The sequence below is a fragment of the Haliotis rubra genome, unplaced genomic scaffold (genome assembly GCF_003918875.1).
Source record: "Haliotis rubra isolate DU_JTF1 unplaced genomic scaffold, ASM391887v1 Scf299, whole genome shotgun sequence".
Taxonomy (NCBI): Eukaryota; Metazoa; Mollusca; class Gastropoda; order Lepetellida; family Haliotidae; genus Haliotis; species Haliotis rubra.
In genome coordinates this window covers 1051098-1072216 of record NW_025766967.1, presented here as the reverse complement: position 1 = coordinate 1072216, position 21119 = coordinate 1051098, and the positions used below count along the sequence as shown (strand labels likewise).

The 21119-nt window shown below is 40.8% G+C and overlaps 2 protein-coding genes across 3 annotated transcripts; both read left to right on the top strand.

Moving 5' to 3' along the window:
- The first annotated feature begins 4010 nt into the window (after positions 1–4010).
- On the top strand, positions 4011–5579 carry LOC124282349 (serine/threonine-protein phosphatase 6 regulatory ankyrin repeat subunit B-like). The gene has a single exon (XM_046718315.1). The coding sequence runs from the start codon at positions 4011–4013 to the stop codon at positions 5577–5579; it is 1569 nt and encodes a 522-aa protein (XP_046574271.1).
- On the top strand, positions 5283–7178 carry LOC124282377 (serine/threonine-protein phosphatase 6 regulatory ankyrin repeat subunit C-like). Of its 2 annotated transcripts, XM_046718353.1 has the most exons (3): positions 5283–6118; positions 6320–6649; positions 6831–7178. In XM_046718353.1, the coding sequence occupies exons 1-3, from the start codon at positions 5759–5761 to the stop codon at positions 7014–7016; spliced, it is 876 nt and encodes a 291-aa protein (XP_046574309.1). In that variant the 5' UTR covers positions 5283–5758; the 3' UTR covers positions 7017–7178. The 2 variants fall into 2 exon arrangements, with proteins under 2 accessions (XP_046574309.1, XP_046574308.1); XM_046718352.1 differs by having other exon boundaries at positions 5283–6649.
- Positions 7179–21119: the final 13941 nt, after the last annotated feature.

Below are 21119 nucleotides of genomic sequence, written 5' to 3'. Positions count from 1 at the left end.
AATATTCACACGGTGTTTGACAAACCTCGTGTCATCTTACTGCTCTTCCAATGATATCATTTACAGAGAGCAGAAGGGAGCAAGAAAGGGATGTTGGGGGTGCAAGGATCAACTTCTTGTACAGAAAATGATTTTGGAAGAGGCTAAAACATATCACCGCAACCTGACTACAAAAAAGCATATGACTCTGTCCCTCACGAATGGATTCTGAAGTCTCTTCATTGCATTGACCTCCCTCAGCGACTACTTGATTTTACTCAAGTCTTTAATGAGTTGCTGGTCGACTCAACTTCAGATGTACTCGCTGGGCAGGTGCAGACTTCGGAATCTATTCCAATCAGAAGGGGAATATTTCAGGGGGATTCCTTTAGTCCTTTGCTTTTTTGTCTGTCTTTAAATCCTTTGAGCTTTCTGCTCAATAAAGAGGAGGGTTACCATCCCGGACCTCCTCAGCACAGATCCCCAACACCTCTTACTCATCTCCTTTACATGGGTGATATCGAGCTCCTTGCCAAAGGAGATACCAATTTGAAAGAGCAGGTTCTCCTTGTCGAGTCCTTTTCGAATGATATTGGCATGACATTTGGACTCGACAAATGTAATACTCTTCATTTGAAACGTGGCAAGGTAACTAATGATGGATCGGTCAAGTTACAAGGGGGGCGGAGTTATTGAGCATCTTGTGGAAGATCAGGCCTACACCTATCTTGGAATGCAAGTTCGAGATAAGCTCCAGAATGACCAGATTCAAGACAAACTTCGGCCCGAGTACAAATCTTGTTTAAAGAAAATCTGGACCTCAGAGCTAAATGCTCGAAACAAGGTCAAAGCCACCAATACTTTTGCTGTGCCAGTCCTCTCCTATTCCTTTGGAGTAGTTGATTGGACGAAACAAGACATCCAGAGTCTTGACCGCCTGACCAAAAGGATCATGTCTGATAACAGAGCCCACCACCCTCGTTCCTCTCTTAACCGTTTATATATGCCAATCAATTCTGGAGGTCGGGGTTTGATTAATGTGGAGGCTCTTCATGACAGAATTTTATTGTGTACTTTTGCACATATTTATTTATCGGATGATCCTCTAGTGATGCATGTCAAGACTCATGATGAAAGCGAGGAATTCCACAGCTATTTTAAGCGTGCCAAGGTTGTTGGACAGAATCTGAAATTTGAGGTTGACTTTGCTGATGGCGATGTACTGCTGGACGGTACAGCGATGGGAGTAAACCAGGTGAAGTCCTTCACCAAGTCTGCCCAGAGTCGGTCTTTTGTGGAGAAGCTTTCTGAGAAGCCATCGCATCGTGTGTACATGCAGTGTGCGCAACAGAATAGCAATCCCTCCGACTCCTTCGCCTGGATGAAGTCGGCTGGTCTTAAATGTGAAACTGAGGGCTTCCTTTTTGCTGCTCAGGACCAGTCACTTCCCACTCGTAATCGCCTAAATGTGATTCTTAAAGAGAATATTAACATGAAATGTCGACTTTGCAATGAATTCACAGAGACTGTCCAACACCTTGTCAGTGGATGCCCTTCCTTGGCACAAACAGCATATCTTAAACGACATGATGGCATGGCTCGCTGCTTTTACTACCGTCTCCGACATGCCTGTGGCTTTGACTCCGAGGTCCATCCATGGAACGACCCTGAACATGTCCAGGGCGTCATGGAAAATGAAGCTTTCAAACTTCTGTGGAATAGGCCCATATACAGCCTCAGAAGAATTCCAGCCAACAAACCTGATCTTGTGCTTTTTGATAAAGCCAATGAATTTATTTATATCATTGAATTTTCTGTCCCTTTTGACACCAATGTGATTGGCAAGATTAAGGAAAAGCATGATAAATATGCGGACCTCGCCTTCGAAATGTCTCGCTTGCATCCCAAGTACACTGTCGTCAGGCTCCCCATTGTTCTCGGTGCCCTTGGTTTGGTACCTCCTGATCTCTTGGCGCAGATCAGGAGAGTGCCTGGGTTCTCCACCGGGGAGTACAGCCCTTCTGACACTCTGGGTAATGCAGAAGGCTGCAGTGTTGGGGAGCCTTCATATTCTCCGGAAAGTTCTTGGTGGGTTCGACTAGGCAGCGTTTCCTGGGAGAAGTCCCATTCGCTGTCTGGGCTGCGTGTAGAGGGGGCAAGGGCCCTGAGCTGATGATGAGCCTTACCAGCCTGACTGTGCCAGGATCACCCGAACCCTCTCTGCTGCATACTATCTTTAATCTGTAAAACATAATAATAATAATAATAATAATAATAATAATAATAATAATAGTGGGTATTTGTAACTGCGCCTATATACGTGCATTCAATGCTCGCTCAAGGCGCTACAAAAGGAGTAAGTCTATGTACGATGTTGACACGAGAATACAAATAGTTGTAGTTAAAAGGGAAGAAAAGATCTAAGAGAAGGCTCTGCAGAAGTAATAGGTTTTTTAGAAGGGACTTGAAAGAGTTCAGTGATTTGGCACATTTGATGTGTGATTTTATGTCCATTCAGTCTTGATTGCACAGCAATCGGCAACGACAGTCTTGTCGTGTGGATAATGTCCACACACATCCATGATATCCCAGAAGTGAGAGCAGTGGCTACACACCCGCACAGTAGAGTGTCTAAAGCAAGAATGGGTTTACACCCAGTGACTGTAGTCACTAGCATTACAGAAGGAACACATGTGGTACCCCATCTGATTCTGATGATCGTCCTGAAGCATACAAGGAACCATCTTTTTCAGCTCAGGTATAAAGTCAGGTATTACCTGAACACAGTCTCTCAGTTTCTTCCACTGGTCAAGGGACAACAAGATACCCTTTGCAGTAGGTACGACCTTTCCCATCTGTAGATTCATTTTCCACTGTCTGAGTTCCACACCATTGCAGTCCAATGTAGCAGACATTTTCCCTCCAACATGTGCATGTGAACCTGGGTGACTAATGGCCTCCTTCAGCTGATTGAACACACGGGAAAGTTCCAGCCAGTGCTCTACAGTTAGCATAATGCCTTGTTTGTCAGGATAGGACTTGCCACTCGAGTACACGTCATACTCCCTGATGTGAATGTTTACTGCATCTTCCCATACCCTGGTTGTCACAAACATATGTTCACCAAGATCCAGATGACAGCGAGAATTCTGCAACTCTGTCTTATCATTACCATCCCTCCGTCCCAGGAGTCTGGCTGCTTCTTGTTCTCCACTGAGCAGGAGTGCTTGTACACATTGTTCTAAAGCATGGGCCCACATCTTGGTAAGGTCAACAGTAAAGCTCAGTTGAAGTCTATTTTAGTGTCTTGATTTTCCTACAAAGAATACAATGCATGCTGTTAAATTATGAAAATTCATGGAAAATACACAGAATACGTGTATCTAGTTATTGATATATATATGTGACGAAAATGACAAACCATTATGTAAGCTCTACTGTACTGGTTCAGGATTGGCCACAGGTTCCACAGTGATTATGTGGAAGGGTGTTCAAATCCGAGGAGTCCATCTTGACAGAAATAGTGCAAGTGAAGTTATGTGAAAAACACTGTGATTTTTATACCCAAAATGAGGTCACATAACACAGGTCATCTGATGCCCCTCGGAAGGGAACTCATCCAAAAGGGGGAAGGGGTTTATGGGCTCACAATTCACTGTCAAAATCGATTAGGTCACAAAAATGGCACACACTTGTGTGATGACGTCATAAAAGCAGCCAGTGGTACGCTATAACAACATGATAGAGCTTGAAAAAACTACTGCAAGAATAAACTACAGAAAGACACACACCATCACCATTACTGAAGCTGACAAGGTAAAGCCGCAGTCATCCATGAAGGCTCCTCGTGTTTCTATTATATATCCTATCACATCTATTACTATGTTGTTTTAGTGTACCACTGGTCTCCTCATGTTTGATAAGAAGAAGCCGTTATCATAATGTAAAAATAATGAAACACTTTATACTTTGTTTGTATTGAAGGTCAGCTGCCTCAAATAACCTTCAGATGGGAAGTTCAGGATGGCAGCATGAAGCTCATCTCATATGACCGTAATTCCATGCTCCTGCAGGCTTGTTTGGACGAAAAAGTATTGATAGTGAAAGAACTCCTGTCAAGCAGTTCCGTCGACATTAATACCAAAGCAAAGGCTGGATGGACGCCCGTGTTAATTGCTGCTTTCAAGGGAAATGTGGAATTATTTACCCTTTTGGTCAAGGAGGAATGTGACCTCTCCAATAAATTAGATGACGGTAAGAATATCTTACATGTGGCATGTTTGAGCGACAATGTAGATATTGCTGAGTATCTTCTCTCTCATGGGATAAGTAACATAGATAGCACAGACAAGACGGGGAGAACACCGGTTATATGTGCAGCAGAGAAGGGCAGTAAGAAAGTTTTTGATCTGCTGGTGAGCAAAGGATGCAACTTGTCGGTAGTGGATGATCTAAGTAGAAACATTCTACATGTTGCATGTTTGAGTGACAATGTAGACCTTGTTAAGGATCTTATCTCGCATGGGATAACTGATATAGAAAGCAGAGGTGAGGATGGAGCTACACCGGTGATGTATGCAGCAGAGAAGGGCAACAAAAGAGTTGTTGATCTGTTGGTGAACAAAGGATGCAAATTGTCGGTTGTGGATGATCGAGGTAGAAACATTCTACATGTTGCATGTTTGAGTGACAATGTAGACCTTGTTAAGGATCTTATCTCGCATGGGATAGCTGATATAGAAAGCAGAGGTGAGGATGGAGCTACACCGGTGATGTATGCAGCAGAGAAGGGCAATAAAAGAGTTGTTGATCTGTTGGTGAACAAAGGATGCAAATTGTCGGTAGTGGATGATCGAGGTAGAAACATTCTACATGTTGCATGTTTGAGTGACAATGTTCATATTGTTGAGGATCTATTCTTGCTAGGGATAGCTGATATAGAAAGCCGAGGTAAGGATGGAGGTACATCGGTGATGTATGCAGCAGAGCAGGGCAATAAAAGAGTTGTTGATCTGCTGATGAACAAAGGATGCAAATTGTCGGTTGTGGATGATCGAGGTAGAAACATTCTACATGCTGCATGTTTCAGTGACAATGTACATATTGTTGAGGATCTATTCTTGCTAGGGATAGCTGATATAGAAAGCAGAGGTAAGGATGGAGGTACATCGGTGATGTATGCAGCAGAGAAGGGCAATAAAAGAGTTGTTGATCTGCTGATGAACAAAGGGTGCATCTTGTCGGTTGTGGATGATCGAAGTAAAAATATTCTACACGCTGCATGTATGAGTGACAATGCAGACATTGTTGAGGATCTTCTCTCGCGTGGGATAGCTGGTATAGAGAGCAAAGACAAGAATGGGGCAACACCAGTGATGTATGCAGCAGAGAAGGGCAATAAGAAAGTTGTTGATCTGCTGGTGAGCAAAGGATGCAACTTGTCGGTAGTGGATGATCTAGGTAGAAACATTCTACATGCTGCATGTTTGAGTGACAATGTAGATATTGTTGAGGATCTTCTCCGGCATGGGATAGTTGACATAGAGAGCAAAGACAAGAATGGGGCAACACCAGTGATGTATGCAGCAGAAGGGCAATAAGAAAGTTGTTGATCTGCTGGTGAGCAAAGGATGCAACTTGTCGGTAGTGGATGATCTAGGTAGAAACATTCTACATGCTGCATGTTTGAGTGACAATGTAGATATTGTTGAGGATCTTCTCCGGCATGGGATAGTTGACATAGAGAGCAAAGACAAGAATGGGGCAACACCAGTGATGTATGCAGCAGAAGGGCAATAAGAAAGTTGTTGATCTGCTGGTGAGCAAAGGATGCAACTTGTCGGTAGTGGATGATCTAGGTAGAAACATTCTACATGCTGCATGTTTGAGTGACAATGTAGACGTTGTTGAGTATCTTCTCTCGCGTGGGATAGCTGACATAGAAAGCAAAGACAAGACTGGGAGAACACCAGTGATGTATGCAGCAGAGCAGGGCAATAAGAAAGTTGTTGATCTGCTGGTGAGCAAAGGATGCAACTTGTCGGTAGTGGATGATCTAGGTAGAAACATTCTACATGCTGCATGTTTGAGTGACAATGTAGACCTTGTTGAGGATCTTCTCTCACGTGGGATAGCTGACATAGAAAGCAGAGGAGAGGATGGTGCTACACCGGTGATGTATGCAGCAGAGCAGGGCAATAAGAAAGTTGTTGATCTGCTGGTGAGCAAAGGATGCAACTTGTCGGTAGTGGATGATCTAGGTAGAAACATTCTACACGCTGCATGTTTGAGTGACAATGTAGATGTTGTTGAGGATCTTCTCGGGCGTGGGATAGTTGACATAGAGAGCAAAGACAAGAATGGGGCAACACCAGTGATGTATGCAGCAGAGCAGGGCCATAAGAAAGTTGTTGATCTGCTGGTGAGCAAAGGATGCAACTTGTCGGTGGTGGATGATCTAGGTAGAAACATTCTACATGCTGCATGTTTGAGTGACAATGTAGATATTGTTGAGGATCTTCTCCGGCATGGGATAGTTGACATAGAGAGCAAAGACAAGAATGGGGCAACACCAGTGATGTATGCAGCAGAGCAGGGCAATAAGAAAGTTGTTGATCTGCTGGTGAGCAAAGGATGCAACCTGTCGGTGGTGGATGATCTAGGTAGAAACATTCTTATGTTTGAGTGACAATGATATTATTGAGGATCTTACCGGATATGACATAGAGAGCAAAGACAAGAAGGGGGCAACACCAGTGATGTATGCAGCACAGAAGGGCAATAAGAAAGTTGTTGATCTGCTGGTGAGCAAAGGATGCAACCTGTCGGTGGTGGATGCTCTGGGTAGAAACATTCTACATGCTGCATGTTTGGGTGATAATGTAGGTATTGTTGAGTATATTCTCTCGCGTGGGATAGCTGACATATATAACAGAGACAGCAATGGGAAAACACCAGTGATGTATGCAGCACAGACGAGTAAGGTTTGGGATTTCCTAGTGAACAAGGGATATCGTCAGCCATCGGATTACTCCTAGAGAAGGTTCAGAGGTATGTTGACAACAGCCACTAAGTTATTCGACACTTGAAGATACATGTACTTGCTTAACAACGGGTTTTTTAAACAAATTGGGGCGGTGGGGATGAAAATGGTTAAAGCGTTCGTTCGTCATACTGAAGACCCGGGTTCGATTCCCCACATGGGCACAATGTGTGAAGCCCATTTCAAGAGTCCGCCACCGTGATATTACTGGAATATTGCTAAAAGCGACACTCACCCAATAAAGCAACACCATCACCATTGACTTTATAAACACTTGAATACGAAATCAGGATGACTGACATCAGTGATGTCAAAAAATGGAAAAGAAAATGTACATGTATATTCAGCAGCAAATAGCCTCTGAACACTGGACTGACGTAAACGTGAGGTATCGACAAAGATGTCTGTGTGGGTATGTGTCTTCATTATCTGTGTGCGACATTTTACAATGGCACGGAGGGGGCAATGATAAAGGGATGTCTGTACTAGCGGACGCCAAAATACTGGCTGTGGGAGTGGAGGTTCTGTTTGTTGTCTGTTTACTGTGTTTACCCACTGCTATGGCAGCTTATATTTTACAGTATTCATAGCAGTGTATTGATCTGTATGTATATGTGTATCTGGAGGGGTTTAAATGCATATAACCCGTGAACATCCGAGTTAGTATTGGTGCTCAGCAATGCATGCATGTCGTAAATAGAAGCGACAAACCCTTTCCATTTCATAAGATATCTCTGCTGAAAGCAGAGTCGATTGTACAAAAATGACCACATCATGAGCATATACATGTATTTGTTTCAGCAGCATTACAGCTGTATGATGATGTTTGTAAACAAATCGAGTCTGAACCAGCCAATCCAGTGACTGTCACTATGTGATACGATAACAGAGCATGTGTTTATGAATCACTATGAAATGGGAATGATGCCAGGTGTTCGCTTAAAGGGGAGCGTATCCTGCCAGAGGCACCCGTCATAAACTTATGCTAAGTCTAGTCAGTTGTTGACCTCAAATAATTCGGGAACGCATAGTATTAGTTAAAATAGAGAATTGCATCGGACATAATTTTTGTCAATGATGCATCAAATTTGGAAATGTCCTTCACATGTCTACCATAAAACTGAGGCCTTGAATGTTATATCCTTGATCAAACAACTTCTGAGCAAGAGTGGTATGTCACTCTTTGAAATCCTGATAAAAAGGAACACGCTGGATTGTACCTCAAAGGTTGTGAAATGTAAACACCAGAGGCTGGAGAGGCGAATAATGAAATCGGGTGGTCAGACTCGCTGACTTGGGTAATGCTGGTCATTGTATCCAACCAGCGTAGAACAGTGCTCATGATGTCAATCACTGGGTTGACTGGTCTAGATAATTTACAATCGCTACTAGGGAACTGTGAAAACAATTCATCTTGTCATTTCAATGTTTACCGTGTCATTGCATTATTTCCTTCATCTTAGATACTCTTTTTGGCAAGGCCAATTTTTATCACAGCTGTGTTTGTTTTGTTATGTTTAACACTGAATATTCTATGACAGTGAATGTAGGATGTTCTTTCCCTGAAGCCTTGTATATAGATTATATGTTAAGTTTGCTTTGGGCTTTGTTACTTGGCCCTGTATGGCCTTCCTTTACTGCATCATGATATATTGTATATATCTTTTTAATTTGTTTACTGAAAGCAGAATACTACCACAACATATGTTCACGTGTTTCCTTATTTAAATCAGTTACAAGGGTACTAGAATTGTGTACTATTTGTACTACATTGACTTTGAGAAATAGGAAAATTGCTCCTTGTATTAATAGATACGTGTGCGAGTCATGAAAATATTTTGTCAGAAAATAATTCCATTACTAATTCTGAATCAAGCAATGGCTGTCAAAGCCTGTTTTGTGATACTGTAATTATTTGTAAGTAATCTGATGCATTGCTTCGATATTGTATTTACTAGACTTTTTGGTGGGTGGGGAGCAGGGATGCTGAATTCTTTCGTTCTCATTATGGCATCCCCACAAACTGGTTCATCTCGTTATGAAAAAAAGAGGCGTCTGGTTGAAATAGATCGTCCAGCTGAAACTGTTTCTGTAAACTTGGATTCCTGGGCTCGATTTCTTGTGATCGAATCTAAGGACTTTCTACCGATCAAACTTAATCCCTTCGCTATTTCGAAAGCTATCTCTGGAATCTGTGGAGAGGTAAAGAACGTTACCCGTCTCCGTAGTGGCTCGCTTCTGGTGGAGTGTGCACGGAGACAGCAATCTCTCAATCTGCTGTCTATCACGACCTTTGCCAATATCGAGGTTGCTGTGTCTGTGCACAGAACGTTGAACTCTTGCCGCGGTATCATACGAGACCGAGCTCGTTGTCTCTGTGATATGTCAGAGGAGGAGATAGCTCTAGAACTTGAGGAACAAGGAGTTACAGCGGTGAAACGTTTCACCTTCAAGAAAGAGGGTACTATCACTCAAACTAACACCTATCTCTTGACTTTTTTCGCGATCTTCCCTTCCACAGTCAATAAAAGCAGGTTATGTTAACATCGGGGTGGATGTGTATGTCCCCAATCCACTCCGGTGTTACAAGTGTCAGCATTTCGGTCATGGGTCTCACTCATGTCGAAACTCTGTGGTGTGTCACCGCTGTGGTGACAATCATGAGAGTACAGATTGCGTGAATGATTATAAATGTGCAAACTGTGAAGGCCCACATGCTGCTTCATCCAGGTCGTGCCCTGTTTATCAAAGGGAATCAAAAATAATGAAAATCAAATGCGAAAAAAACCTTTCCTACCTTGAAGCCAAAAAAACTGTTTACAAGTCAGAATTCAACTCCATTGAATATCTCTTATTCTGCTGCAGTCTCCCGCACTGTAGCAACATCCTCTACTGCTTGTCAGACTGACTTGACGTGGGTCACGTCAGACAGACCTGTCTATTCAACAAACCCACCTACTTCACCAGTCACTCAGTCTACTTCTGGGTCTCAGACTGGAATTCAGCCTGCGACATCCAAGACGTCTGATTCACAGCCATCTACTTTTCAACCAGCTACTGACCAAATCAAAAAGAAAAAAGGAAAAAAAGTTAAACAGAAAACAACCACCTATTGTCTCTTCACCTTCCGAGGTTCCTCTTCAAAACCCGTTTGAACCTCTAGACATGGAGGTTGCTCTGTCCTCACAGGACAGGCGGAGGGATAGCTCCTCCTCACATACCCGTGAACGATCCCCAATTGAGCCACCATGACTCAGTTGGCCAATATAATTCAGTGGAACTGCAGAGGACTTAAAAATAACTTTAACGAAATACAGTTACTAATTCAAGATTTTCGCCCGTCAGCATTATGTCTCCAAGAGACATATCTAAAAAACACAGATAATTTTGATTTACGACAGTACAGTGATTATCACTCATTCTCTCCTCCAGGAGATAGAGCAACAGGAGGTGCTTCAATTTTGGTGCGGCAGGGTGTCATACATAGCCCTGTCCCACTTAATACAAATCTTCAGACAGTTGCTGTTCGTTTAACCCTGCGCATTGCATTGACCCTGTGCAGCTTGTATATTCCTCCTTCATCAAATATTCGACAATCGGATCTTCAAAATCTCTATGATCAGCTTCCAAAGCCATGTGTTATCATGGCGATCTGAACGGACACAACCCGCTTTGGGGAAGTGTCCATACTAACAATAAAGGCAAAATCCTTGAGGAATTCATTTCCGATAATAATTTATGCATTTTCAATGACGACTCTGCCACTTATTTACATCCAGCTACGGGAACATATTCTTCCCTGGATTTATCTCTAGCTGATTCCAACTTATATAATGAATTTGAATGGATGGTCTCTGATGACCTATGTGGGAGTGATCACTTCCCCACCATTCTCAAAAACATCAGCCCTGGTGCTGATCCATCTGTATCAAGAAGGAACTTCGCCAGGGCTGATTGGTCATTATATAAGACTCTGTGTGTTGAACACTTGAAGCATGATCTTTTTCGGAACAGTGAAGATCCTATTCAGTCGTTTTCTGATATCCTTAATGGCATTGCTGACAGAACAATTCCTCAGTCCTCTGCAGTTCCACATATTCGTAAACCATGGTTCAATAACGAATGTAAACAGGCCAGAAAGTGTAGGAAGAAAGCAGAAAAATATTTTCGCCGACATCCTACTGTCCATAATTTAGATAAAGTTAAAATATTAAATGCCAAGGCGCGACGCGCTTTTAAACAAAATAAGCGCCAGTCTTGGCGAAACTATGTTTCCAAAATAAATTCACGCACACCGATTTCAAAGGTGTGGAACATGATACAAAGAATAAAGGGCAAAGGTTCCAAATCTACCGTTCACCATTTAAAGGATGGTGATAATTTGTTAACTGGTAAGTCTGACATTGCCAATAAGCTTGGTGAAACACTCGCCAAACACTCTTCTTCGTCAAATTATGTCCCTGAATTTCAACAATATCAGAAACAACAGGAGAAGAAAAGAATAAATTTTAACTCGGACAATGGCGAAGACTATAATGAATTATTTTCATTACATGAGCTCCACACTGCCCTTGAGCAAGCTCATGACACAGCAACAGGAGCTGATAATATACACCTATCAGCTCTTTGAAGCATTTACCGGAATCATGTTTGGAAACTCTTCTAAATATTTTTGACACAATATGGACTTCAGGAAATTTCCCACCTTCGTGGCGTAATGCCATTGTAGTCCCTATACCAAAGCCTGGCCGGGATCATACTGATCCGTCTAATTACAGACCAATTTCTTTAACGAGTTGTGTCTGTAAAACCATGGAACGAATAGTAAATAATCGATTAACATGGTATCTTGAAACCAATAATCTCATAACAAATATTCAATGTGGTTTCAGGAAAAATCGTAGTACCATTGATCATTTGGTACGATTAGAATCCTTTGTCAAAAATGCAATAGTCAATAAACAACATGCAGTATCGCTATTCTTTGATCTCGAGAAAGCGTACGATACCACCTGGAAGCATGGCATTTTAAAGGATTTACATGATTTTGGTTTAAGGGTCGTTTACCTCTTTTATATCACAGTTTTAAAAGACAGACAATTTCAAGTCCGAGTGGGTTCAACCCTGTCTGACCATTACAATCAGGATCAGGTGTGCCGCAAGGCAGTATTTTGTCTGTCACATTGTTTAGTATAAAGATAAATAGTTTATCAAAAGTTTTAAATGATTCAATTGATGGATCATTATTTGTGGATGATTTTAATATCTCTTGTCGTGGTAAAAATATGCACACTATTGAACGACAGCTGCAGTTGTGTTTAAATAAAATAAATAAATGGTGTCTTGAAAACGGCTTTAAATTTTCTAAATCAAAAACTAATTGTCTACACTTCTGTAGAAAATATAAGCCTCATAAAGACCCAGAACTGTTTTTAAATGGCACTCCCATCAAGGTTGTCAAAGAGGCCAAATTCTTGGGTCTGATTTTCGACTCTCATTTAACCTTTCTTCCGCATATTAAATCCCTAAAAACTAAATGCCTGAAGGCACTCGATTTATTGAAAGTCGTGTCTAATTCAAGGTGGGGAAGGGATCAAACTACGCTCCTACACCTTTACAGATCACTTGTCCGCTCGAAGCTTGATTATGGCTCCATCGTATATGGTGGAGCCTGTAAAAGCAACTTAAAACTCTTAGATTCAGTCCACCATCAAGGTCTGAGACTTTGTATTGGGTCCTTCAGAACATCTCCTGTTGACAGTCTCTACGTCGAGGCAGATGAGCCTTCTCTTACCCAACGCCGTATAAAATTATCATTACAGTATATTACCAAGCTATATTCTAACGAGTCTAATCCTGCGTTTCAGTGCATCTTTAATCCTCTTTATGAGGACTTGTACAACAAGAAATCTTCTCTTGTTCCGCCTCTTGGGCTCAGGATTAAGCCATTCATTACTGCTGCCGGCATTGAGCTGGAAAATATATCTCCTTCCCGTCTTCTTTCTTCTCCACCTTGGCAATTGGTTAGGCCACAGGTCGACCTCACACTGACTAAGTTTAAGAAAGCAGAAACTAATGAATTGCAATATAAACAAGAATATAATCAATTAAAAAGTAAATATAATACATATAAATCCTTATTTACAGATGGGTCCAAGGATGGTGGCGCGGTTGCTTGTGCCACTGTCATTGGGTCCAGAACAATATCTTCCAGATTACCCAATGACAGTTCAATTTTCACAGCTGAAGCAAACGCAATCCTAACAGCTCTTAAATATATAAATAGACACCCTAAATATAAACAATATATCATATTTTCTGACTCTCTTTCTTGCCTTCAGGCCATTAAAAATATTTCTTGTAAACATCCACTTTTAATAGAAATTATAGAATTATATAATGATCTTGCAACTGGCCAATACGACATCGTCCTCTGTTGGTTACCCAGCCACGTTGGCATTTCTGGGAATATAATGGCCGATTTTGCTGCTAAGGCAGCACTCAACAAATCTGTGACACCACTTCTGATCCCATACTCTGATTATAAAGCCAGCATTAAAACATACATCCGCGATCTGATGCAAAAGAAGTGGGATACCCAAGTAGGTATCAATAAATTACATGCAATCAAACCAACTATCGGTTACACCTACTTGGGTTGTCAGTCCAGATTTGAAGAGGTCATCATACGACGATGTCGTATTGGCCACACAAGATATACTCATGAGTACCTATTGAAAGGTGAGGATCCTCCGTTTTGTATCCCTTTGTGATGAAAGAATCACGGTCAAGCATGTCCTGCTTGACTGTGTAGAATATTCCATCACAAGGATAAGTATTTTAATGTCAAAACATTGAAGGATCTTTTTATAATGTTAATTATCATTTAATAGTTGAATTTTAAAAGAATTAGATTTGTTAACTGATTTGTAAATAGATAAATATTTTATTATTGGTAATTTAAATTAGTCACTGAGATTGTTAGCGGCTGTACCCTCAAAGGGGGTTGACGTAGCGTAAAATTATTGTCCTCCTGAGAGGGTACGTAAGTCCCAAAACATTTCAAGTACATTTAGGTATACCAGGTGTTTTAATCGTAGTATTTTGTCATTTTAATGTATGGCTAATTCTCGGTATAAACGCCAATGGCTGAGGGATGGTGTAAATCCAGCTAGGGTCCATGCAGGTAGCAAAGGTAATGTAAGTCCCCATGGGCCTTAGTATGGTGATCTACCTTCAGTTGTTGGCGATCTATAGCCTGTTTTTATCTTGTATTGTCCTAATAGTGCTATTAGTTTTAACCTTCCACACTAGTTTTAAATCTAATTGTGATATTCTAGTTGTTTTACTGTCCTTCGATGACAGGTTTTATAATATATACATTTCCCATTACAATGTAAAATGTTCTCGTCACAATATGGCTGAAATATTGCCGATGTGACGTTAAATATTAACTCACTCACTCACTCAAGATAAACTTACTTGAAATAAATATTGCATCAGCTGTGACTGGTATGAAATTAGTTTGGGTCCAAAATTGTTGAATCAAATACGCAGAAATCACGTGTCATGTAAAACCTTGCACAACTTCATCGTAATATATTCCTCATGACATTACATGTGCATAGTATATGTAAAATAACATGCTGACATAACAATGTACCATGCAACATAACTATATGAGATAAAGATTACTCTCAATTATCCACCTTCTTGTGTGTTTATTCTACATTAAACTCCACTCAGCACAGAAACTGTTGTTCTATACACTATAAGATCTTCACAGGGTGTTGACAAACCTTGTGTCATCCTACTGCTCTTCCAACAATACTTCATAAAGAGCAGACGTTAGCGAGGAGGGATGTTGGGGATACCAGGGTTATTTTCATGTACACATTTTGGAAGAGGCCAAAACACACCACCTTAACCTCTCCATCTGCTGGATTGACTAAAAAAGCATACGACGGATGGATACGGAAGTCCATGACTACTTCATTTACGAAAGTCTTTTGTTAGTTGCTGGTCGTCTCAAGCTTAGGTGTACTCGCAAGGACAGAAGCAGAGGGGCATATTCCAGGAGAGTTAATTTAGTTCTCATTTCATTGCGTTCTCTCCTCAATAGATAGGTACGTTATCACCCTGGACCTCCGCTGCACAGATCCCCAACAAAGCCTACTCATTCCTTTACATGATAGACATCGACCTCTTTAGCAAAGGCGAAGCCAATTTGAATTGAGTGAGTGAGCGAGTTAATATTTGTCGTCACATCGGCAACATGTCATCCATATCGTTACAAGAATAATCATTTACCATTCTAAACATCAATAAAATTAGAAATTGTTGATGATGAAGAGTAAAGATACACAGTAAAGAAAACTATTTTAGACAATACAACGTAAAAATTGGCTACTGATCGCCAAGAACTGATGGTAGATCACCACTCTAGGAACCATGGGGACTTACAGTGCTTTCGCTACCTGCATGGACCCTAGCTGGATGTATACCATCCCTTCAGCCTTTGGTGATTGTACTGATAATTAGCCAACAAATAAACAACAAATATTCTACGATTAAAAAAGGTGTGTAGAGCTAAATTGACCAGGAAAGTTTTGGGACTTACGTACCCTCTCAGTACAGTACATTAAACCCCTTCGAGGATACAGCCACTAACTTAGTTGCTAATGTATTCTACCGATAATAAAAAAAAAATTCTATTCACAAAGCATATAAATCAAAATTTATCAATCAAATCTATTTCTTTTAGAGGTGAGGTGAGGTGAAATTGGGTTTAACGTCGTACTTGAGAATATTTCGCTCATATGATGACGTGCATGCATGTGTATGTGTATGTGCGGCTGCTTGTACTAGCCCAGACTGAAGCTGGTTTTATAGTGCTAGCCCACTGAGATACCATGCCGCAGTGAAGCATGAATACCCCACTCAGACACATTATACTGACTCCGAGCCGACCAGTCCTAGTTGTACCCATTAATGCCGAACGCCCGGCAGGGACCAACAAGTACCATATTTAAACGTCTTTTGGTATGACGCGGTCGGGGATCGAATATTTCTTTTAGAAACTCAATGATTTAATGATAATTTACTTTATTAAACAGATCCTTCACAGTTGTGACATTGAATTAATTTATCCCTTGTGATGGAAAAAAATGGGTCTGATGTACCCTTTCAGTGGGACAATTATTGCACAGTACATCAACCCGATTTAAAAGTACAGCCACTAACAATCATAGTAACTCAATCATTCTTCTAATTTTAAATCACTAACTGATTACAATACATGAAAAAAATGATCAATTAATTAATTTTTTTAAAGACTTGATGATCAAAAGAAGACTTACATTAAAGAGATTCTTTAGGGATGAAACTGTGAAATGTCGACCTCTTGTGATAGAAAAATCATGTTTGACCGTGATTCTTTCATCACAAGGGATACAGTGAGAGGAACCTCATCTTTTAACACTCCAGGTAGTCGTGAGTATACCGAGAATGGTCGACATCCTCTTAAAATGATCTTCAGATCTGGACTGACAACCCAAATAGGTGTAACCAATATAGGGTTTTACAGCATGTAATTTTTGATACCTACGTGAGTGTCCAACTTCTTCAGCATCAGATAACAAATGCACGATCTAACGGTAGCTTTGTAATCGGAGTATGGAATGAGAACTGTGTCACAGCTTTGTTGAGTGCTGCTTTGGCAGTAACATGATGATGATGATGGTGTTAGATCCTAGAATAATATCAGTATTTCATTAAAATTAGACCGTAGTCAATCTTTTAGGTGGATTGATAGGGAATCTACCCCTCACTTTCTTGGAGGGAGATAAACCATGTGCCCTATAGTTTTGCATGAAATGCATGTGGACCCGGTTTTTTGGTAAATATCTCTTCATCCAATGACCCAATCGATCTCAAACTGTGCAAGTGGATGTTGTGTCAGACAACCTAATCACATTGTAAATCACCTATTTAATGCATTTGTATTAAAGAATCTGTCTATGTAACTGTCAACAAAATAAACAGCAGAACGCAGACGGCTTGCAGAGGGAGGGGAGCCAATGACCTGTAACAGCGGCAGTGTTGGGTCATAAAGGTAAATGCAGTTCATGATAGTTACCTGTGCACTGCACAGTGATAGACCGTTTGGATCATTCACATTGACTACTTCTAGCTGTCATCGTGAAAGCTTATTCAGATGATGCTAAACGTTTAATTAGAAATGTGTTGAATTTTGTTAAAAAAGAGAGCAAACGTAGCAAACCGATTTATAAGGTGTCGGATTACATGAAACGTACAACTTTTGCTCTTGGCATGAAAAAGAACATCGTGCTAATAATTGTGAAAAATAAACCAACAACCAATAAACAAAACCTTGTACAAAAAGGTAGGCATCCAAAGTTAGATTCTTTTTGACATGAGGGTCATCAGAGATGGCATTCGCCGGCTATTTGCTAGTAATGAACACCTGTCCACAAGAAAGTTAAAACACATCCTTGCAGAGGATCACGACATTAATGTTTCTAGGTTTATGCGAAGCAAACTACTGCTCAAATTTCGATACAAGTACAAGAAGGTAGCAAACCATAAACTTGTAATGTGTGAGAGATCTGATATTGTGAAAATAAGGTGTAACTATCTGAGAAATTAAGCAGGCAAGAGAGGATGGGTTCGAACCCATATATCTGGATGAGACCTGGGTCAATGCAAACCATACTGCTGCCAGACAGTGGCTACCCACTGATCCCAGTGATGGTAGGAAAATACCAACAGGCAAAGGTGAACGTTAAATCGTTCTTCATGCTGGTTCCCACCGTGGATTCCTACCTGGGTGTGATCTGGTATTTCGGTCAAAGAGCACAGATGGTAGGGACTATCATACAGAAATGAACTCAACGGTTTTCACACAGTATGTTGAGGAACAACTGTTGCCAGCTCTGCCTGACAAAAGTCTTGTTGTCATGGACAATACTCCCTATCACAGTGTTCAAGATCCAAACAATAGGTGCCCAACTTCCAATACAAAGAAGTTAGATATGCAGCAATGGCTAACAAATAACAATATACAATTTTCAATTAAGGCCACTAAACCACAGTTGTACTCTTTGATTAAACCTAACAAACCTCCACCCACATATAACATTGACAACATGCTACGCCAACACAGCTTCAAGGAAAATGACGTTGTTAAACTTCTTTGGAATAGGCCCACTTACAGCCTCAGAAATAATTCTACCGTTTGATCAAGCAAATGCATTTGAATATTTTGTCTCTTTTGAAGACAATGTGAATGGCAATGTTCATGAAATGTATAATAAATGTAAGCACCTCACTTTTCAAATGTCTCACTTGATACCACATACTGTCGTCTGGTTCCCTATTGTTTTCGGTGCCTTGATCTGTACTGATCTATTGACACAGAAATATACCCTGCCCGTCTGACACTCAAGGTAATGCAGAAGCATCGGTATTAGGGAATCATAACAGGAGAGGCCCCATTCATAACTTAAACTGCGTGTAGCAAGGGTACCTGAGATGATGATAATCGGTCTGACTCTTCCTGGACCACTTGACCTCTCTCTGCTGCATTAATATTTATTCTGTAAAACAAAATATTATTGGCTGATGCCAATAAATCAGATGTCAGCAGATCGCAGCTCATAGCTCACAGTATGAAGATTAAGCGTTTGTCTCACTGGAGTTACTAAAGATGAGTGGTATCTCCCGAGCTTGAATCAACAAGCCACCAACTCCAGTCAAGTAAATATGCATAGGCCAGCCAGACACCGCCTCTTCAGACCAGCCATTTGTAAAGACACTTTCAGCCAGGCACTGGCTACCACCAACTTACCCCACTAGAGAATGTTATCTGTGCCAGACATCACATCATAAACACATTCTCCATTTCAGATGATAACTGATGTCCTGTATTTAGGTCTGTTCTGTGCGACTTCACTGAGGATTGTCTGGAGTTTCAGTACCGAAAACGCCGTATCATAATATGATAAAGAAGTTAGCATCCGTAATGTATCATAGCGTTTTGGTCACTTACAAACTTCAAAAATGCAAATCAGACAGAAAATACATGACATAAGTTTTTGTAAGAGAGTACCATGGTTCAGCAGAAGTGAACGTGGAGGAGTCATGCTCATCAAAGTGGGCTGACTAGAACCAGCTGTCCTTGGAACAGCACCTGTCACCGCTATCAACGGCAATATCAATAACACTGAGGAAACAAAATTCTGCGGTAATACATCAGTATTTCTGGATCTTGCACATATAACATCCATGTTGCCTTCAGAACTGCTTGCCGGATCATCAACCAAGGGGGATAACTCGCCCGTAGTTGCGATGGACTTGGCGGGAACAATTCTCGTCAGCTTAGCCGATGTGACTTCCTCGCTGCCTGCCAGGTGAACAACTGTCCTCTTTCTCCCATCGAGTCTGTACAATCACCCTGCCTGAAGATCTTGGCGTCGCATTTCGAACTGCAAACTGTTTTTATTGACATAAACTTGATAACGGAGCGAGCCAATATCGTCCGTGTCTGTGTGTAGCGAGAAATAAACGAATAGTGAGTGAGTGAGTAAAATGTTTAAGTCACATCGGCAATATCGTGACTAAATCAAGTTATAGTTTTATAATAATTGAAGGTAAATTAAAATGAACGAATAAGAAAAATGCGCCTGAATCAGATTTGCCTCCCTTTCCCTGTTGAACGATACCGGCTGTTGACATTTGAAGTTGATTATTATACAAACGATATAGTAAAATACGTAAAACATGCAAGATTACACTAAACTTGGTTTAATCTGTAATCACAGTAAACCGTTGAAATGTATTTTTGCCTATTTTTAAAAAAGGGGCAGTGGGGTAGCCTAGTGGTTAAGGCGTTCGCTCGTCACGCCGAATACCCGGGTTCTATTCTCCACATGGGTAAAAGTGTGAAACCCATGTCTGGTGTCCCCCGCCGTGATAGTGCAGGAATATTGCTAAAGAAGGCGTTTATGCATACTCACTCAATAAATATTTATAACATGTTGATAGTCATCATCATATACTATAAACACTTTTAATACGAAATCAGGATAACTGACACAAATGATGTCAAGGGAAATGGAGAAAAAGAGTGTACATGTAGTTGGTTTAAGAATTATTTTAATAGATGTCAATGCGGACAAAAAGTGTTTTAGTGTCACTTTTATCAGCTGATACATCAATTATCGATTATTTATGACCTGAGGCAGATCCATTGTTTTGCAAACGAACTGTTTTCGAAATGATGGAAAGGTTTTACAACTGTCATTCAAATGAAGGCACGGGGTGGGTGGGAGGAGGTAACCCCTAAAACTTGTCTATGCATCAACCTGATTATCTCAGTCACATTCCGTGTCTAAGTTTAGGATAACCTATTGTATGGCAGTTAGCTGGTTTAGTTGAAACAATGTGTATGTCATGTGCACGTTTTGTGATATTGTAATGTGACATGAACTTCCGAGTGTGGTATTATCTGTTTTATGTTTTGCTTTTGTATAAAGTATATGTGTTTATTTCAGTTTTCGTTTGTGCCACGCTCCAATATGAGGTACTCCATAATGTTATTGATGTCGTATGCTGGGACAAGACTGTACGTACATGTAGACAGCCCTATGCCTGTGCTTATAGAACTGTATTGATCTGTTATCATTCTTATCATGTTACTCGATTGTTTGTTGTTTATTGTTATGATTTTCATGTGATTAGTCTGCCTCGCCTTCCTCGTTTCCGTCAAGTGGTAGGTATTGATATGGAATATGTTTATGACCAACGAGCGAAAGTGCAACGTTTTCATTGTTGCCATTCTCTGGTGATTCCAGAGAATGGCAACACTAGTAATATACCAAATACCACAGAGAACCACTGAGAGTATTGGAACGGACACTCTCCACCCTAACATAGACGTCAGTCGTAGCGCACATCGCATATGGACCAAAATGACGTGTCACATCATAACCAAAATATATGTAGGTATAGTATTGTTGTTGCTCAATAAACAAAACTATGTAAGTAAAACGCTTTGCAATCTATCGGGCTTACACGA

Coding starts and splice junctions, on each gene's coding strand:
- LOC124282349 (XM_046718315.1), top strand. CDS start 4,011: ATGAAGCTCATCTCATATGACCGTAATTCCATGCTCCTGCAGGCTTGT.
- LOC124282377 (XM_046718352.1), top strand. CDS start 5,759: ATGCAGCAGAAGGGCAATAAGAAAGTTGTTGATCTGCTGGTGAGCAAA. Junction 6,650..6,830: donor TGGATGATCTAGGTAGAAAC/ATTCTTATGTTT, acceptor CTGGGTAGAAAC/ATTCTACATGCTGCATGTTT.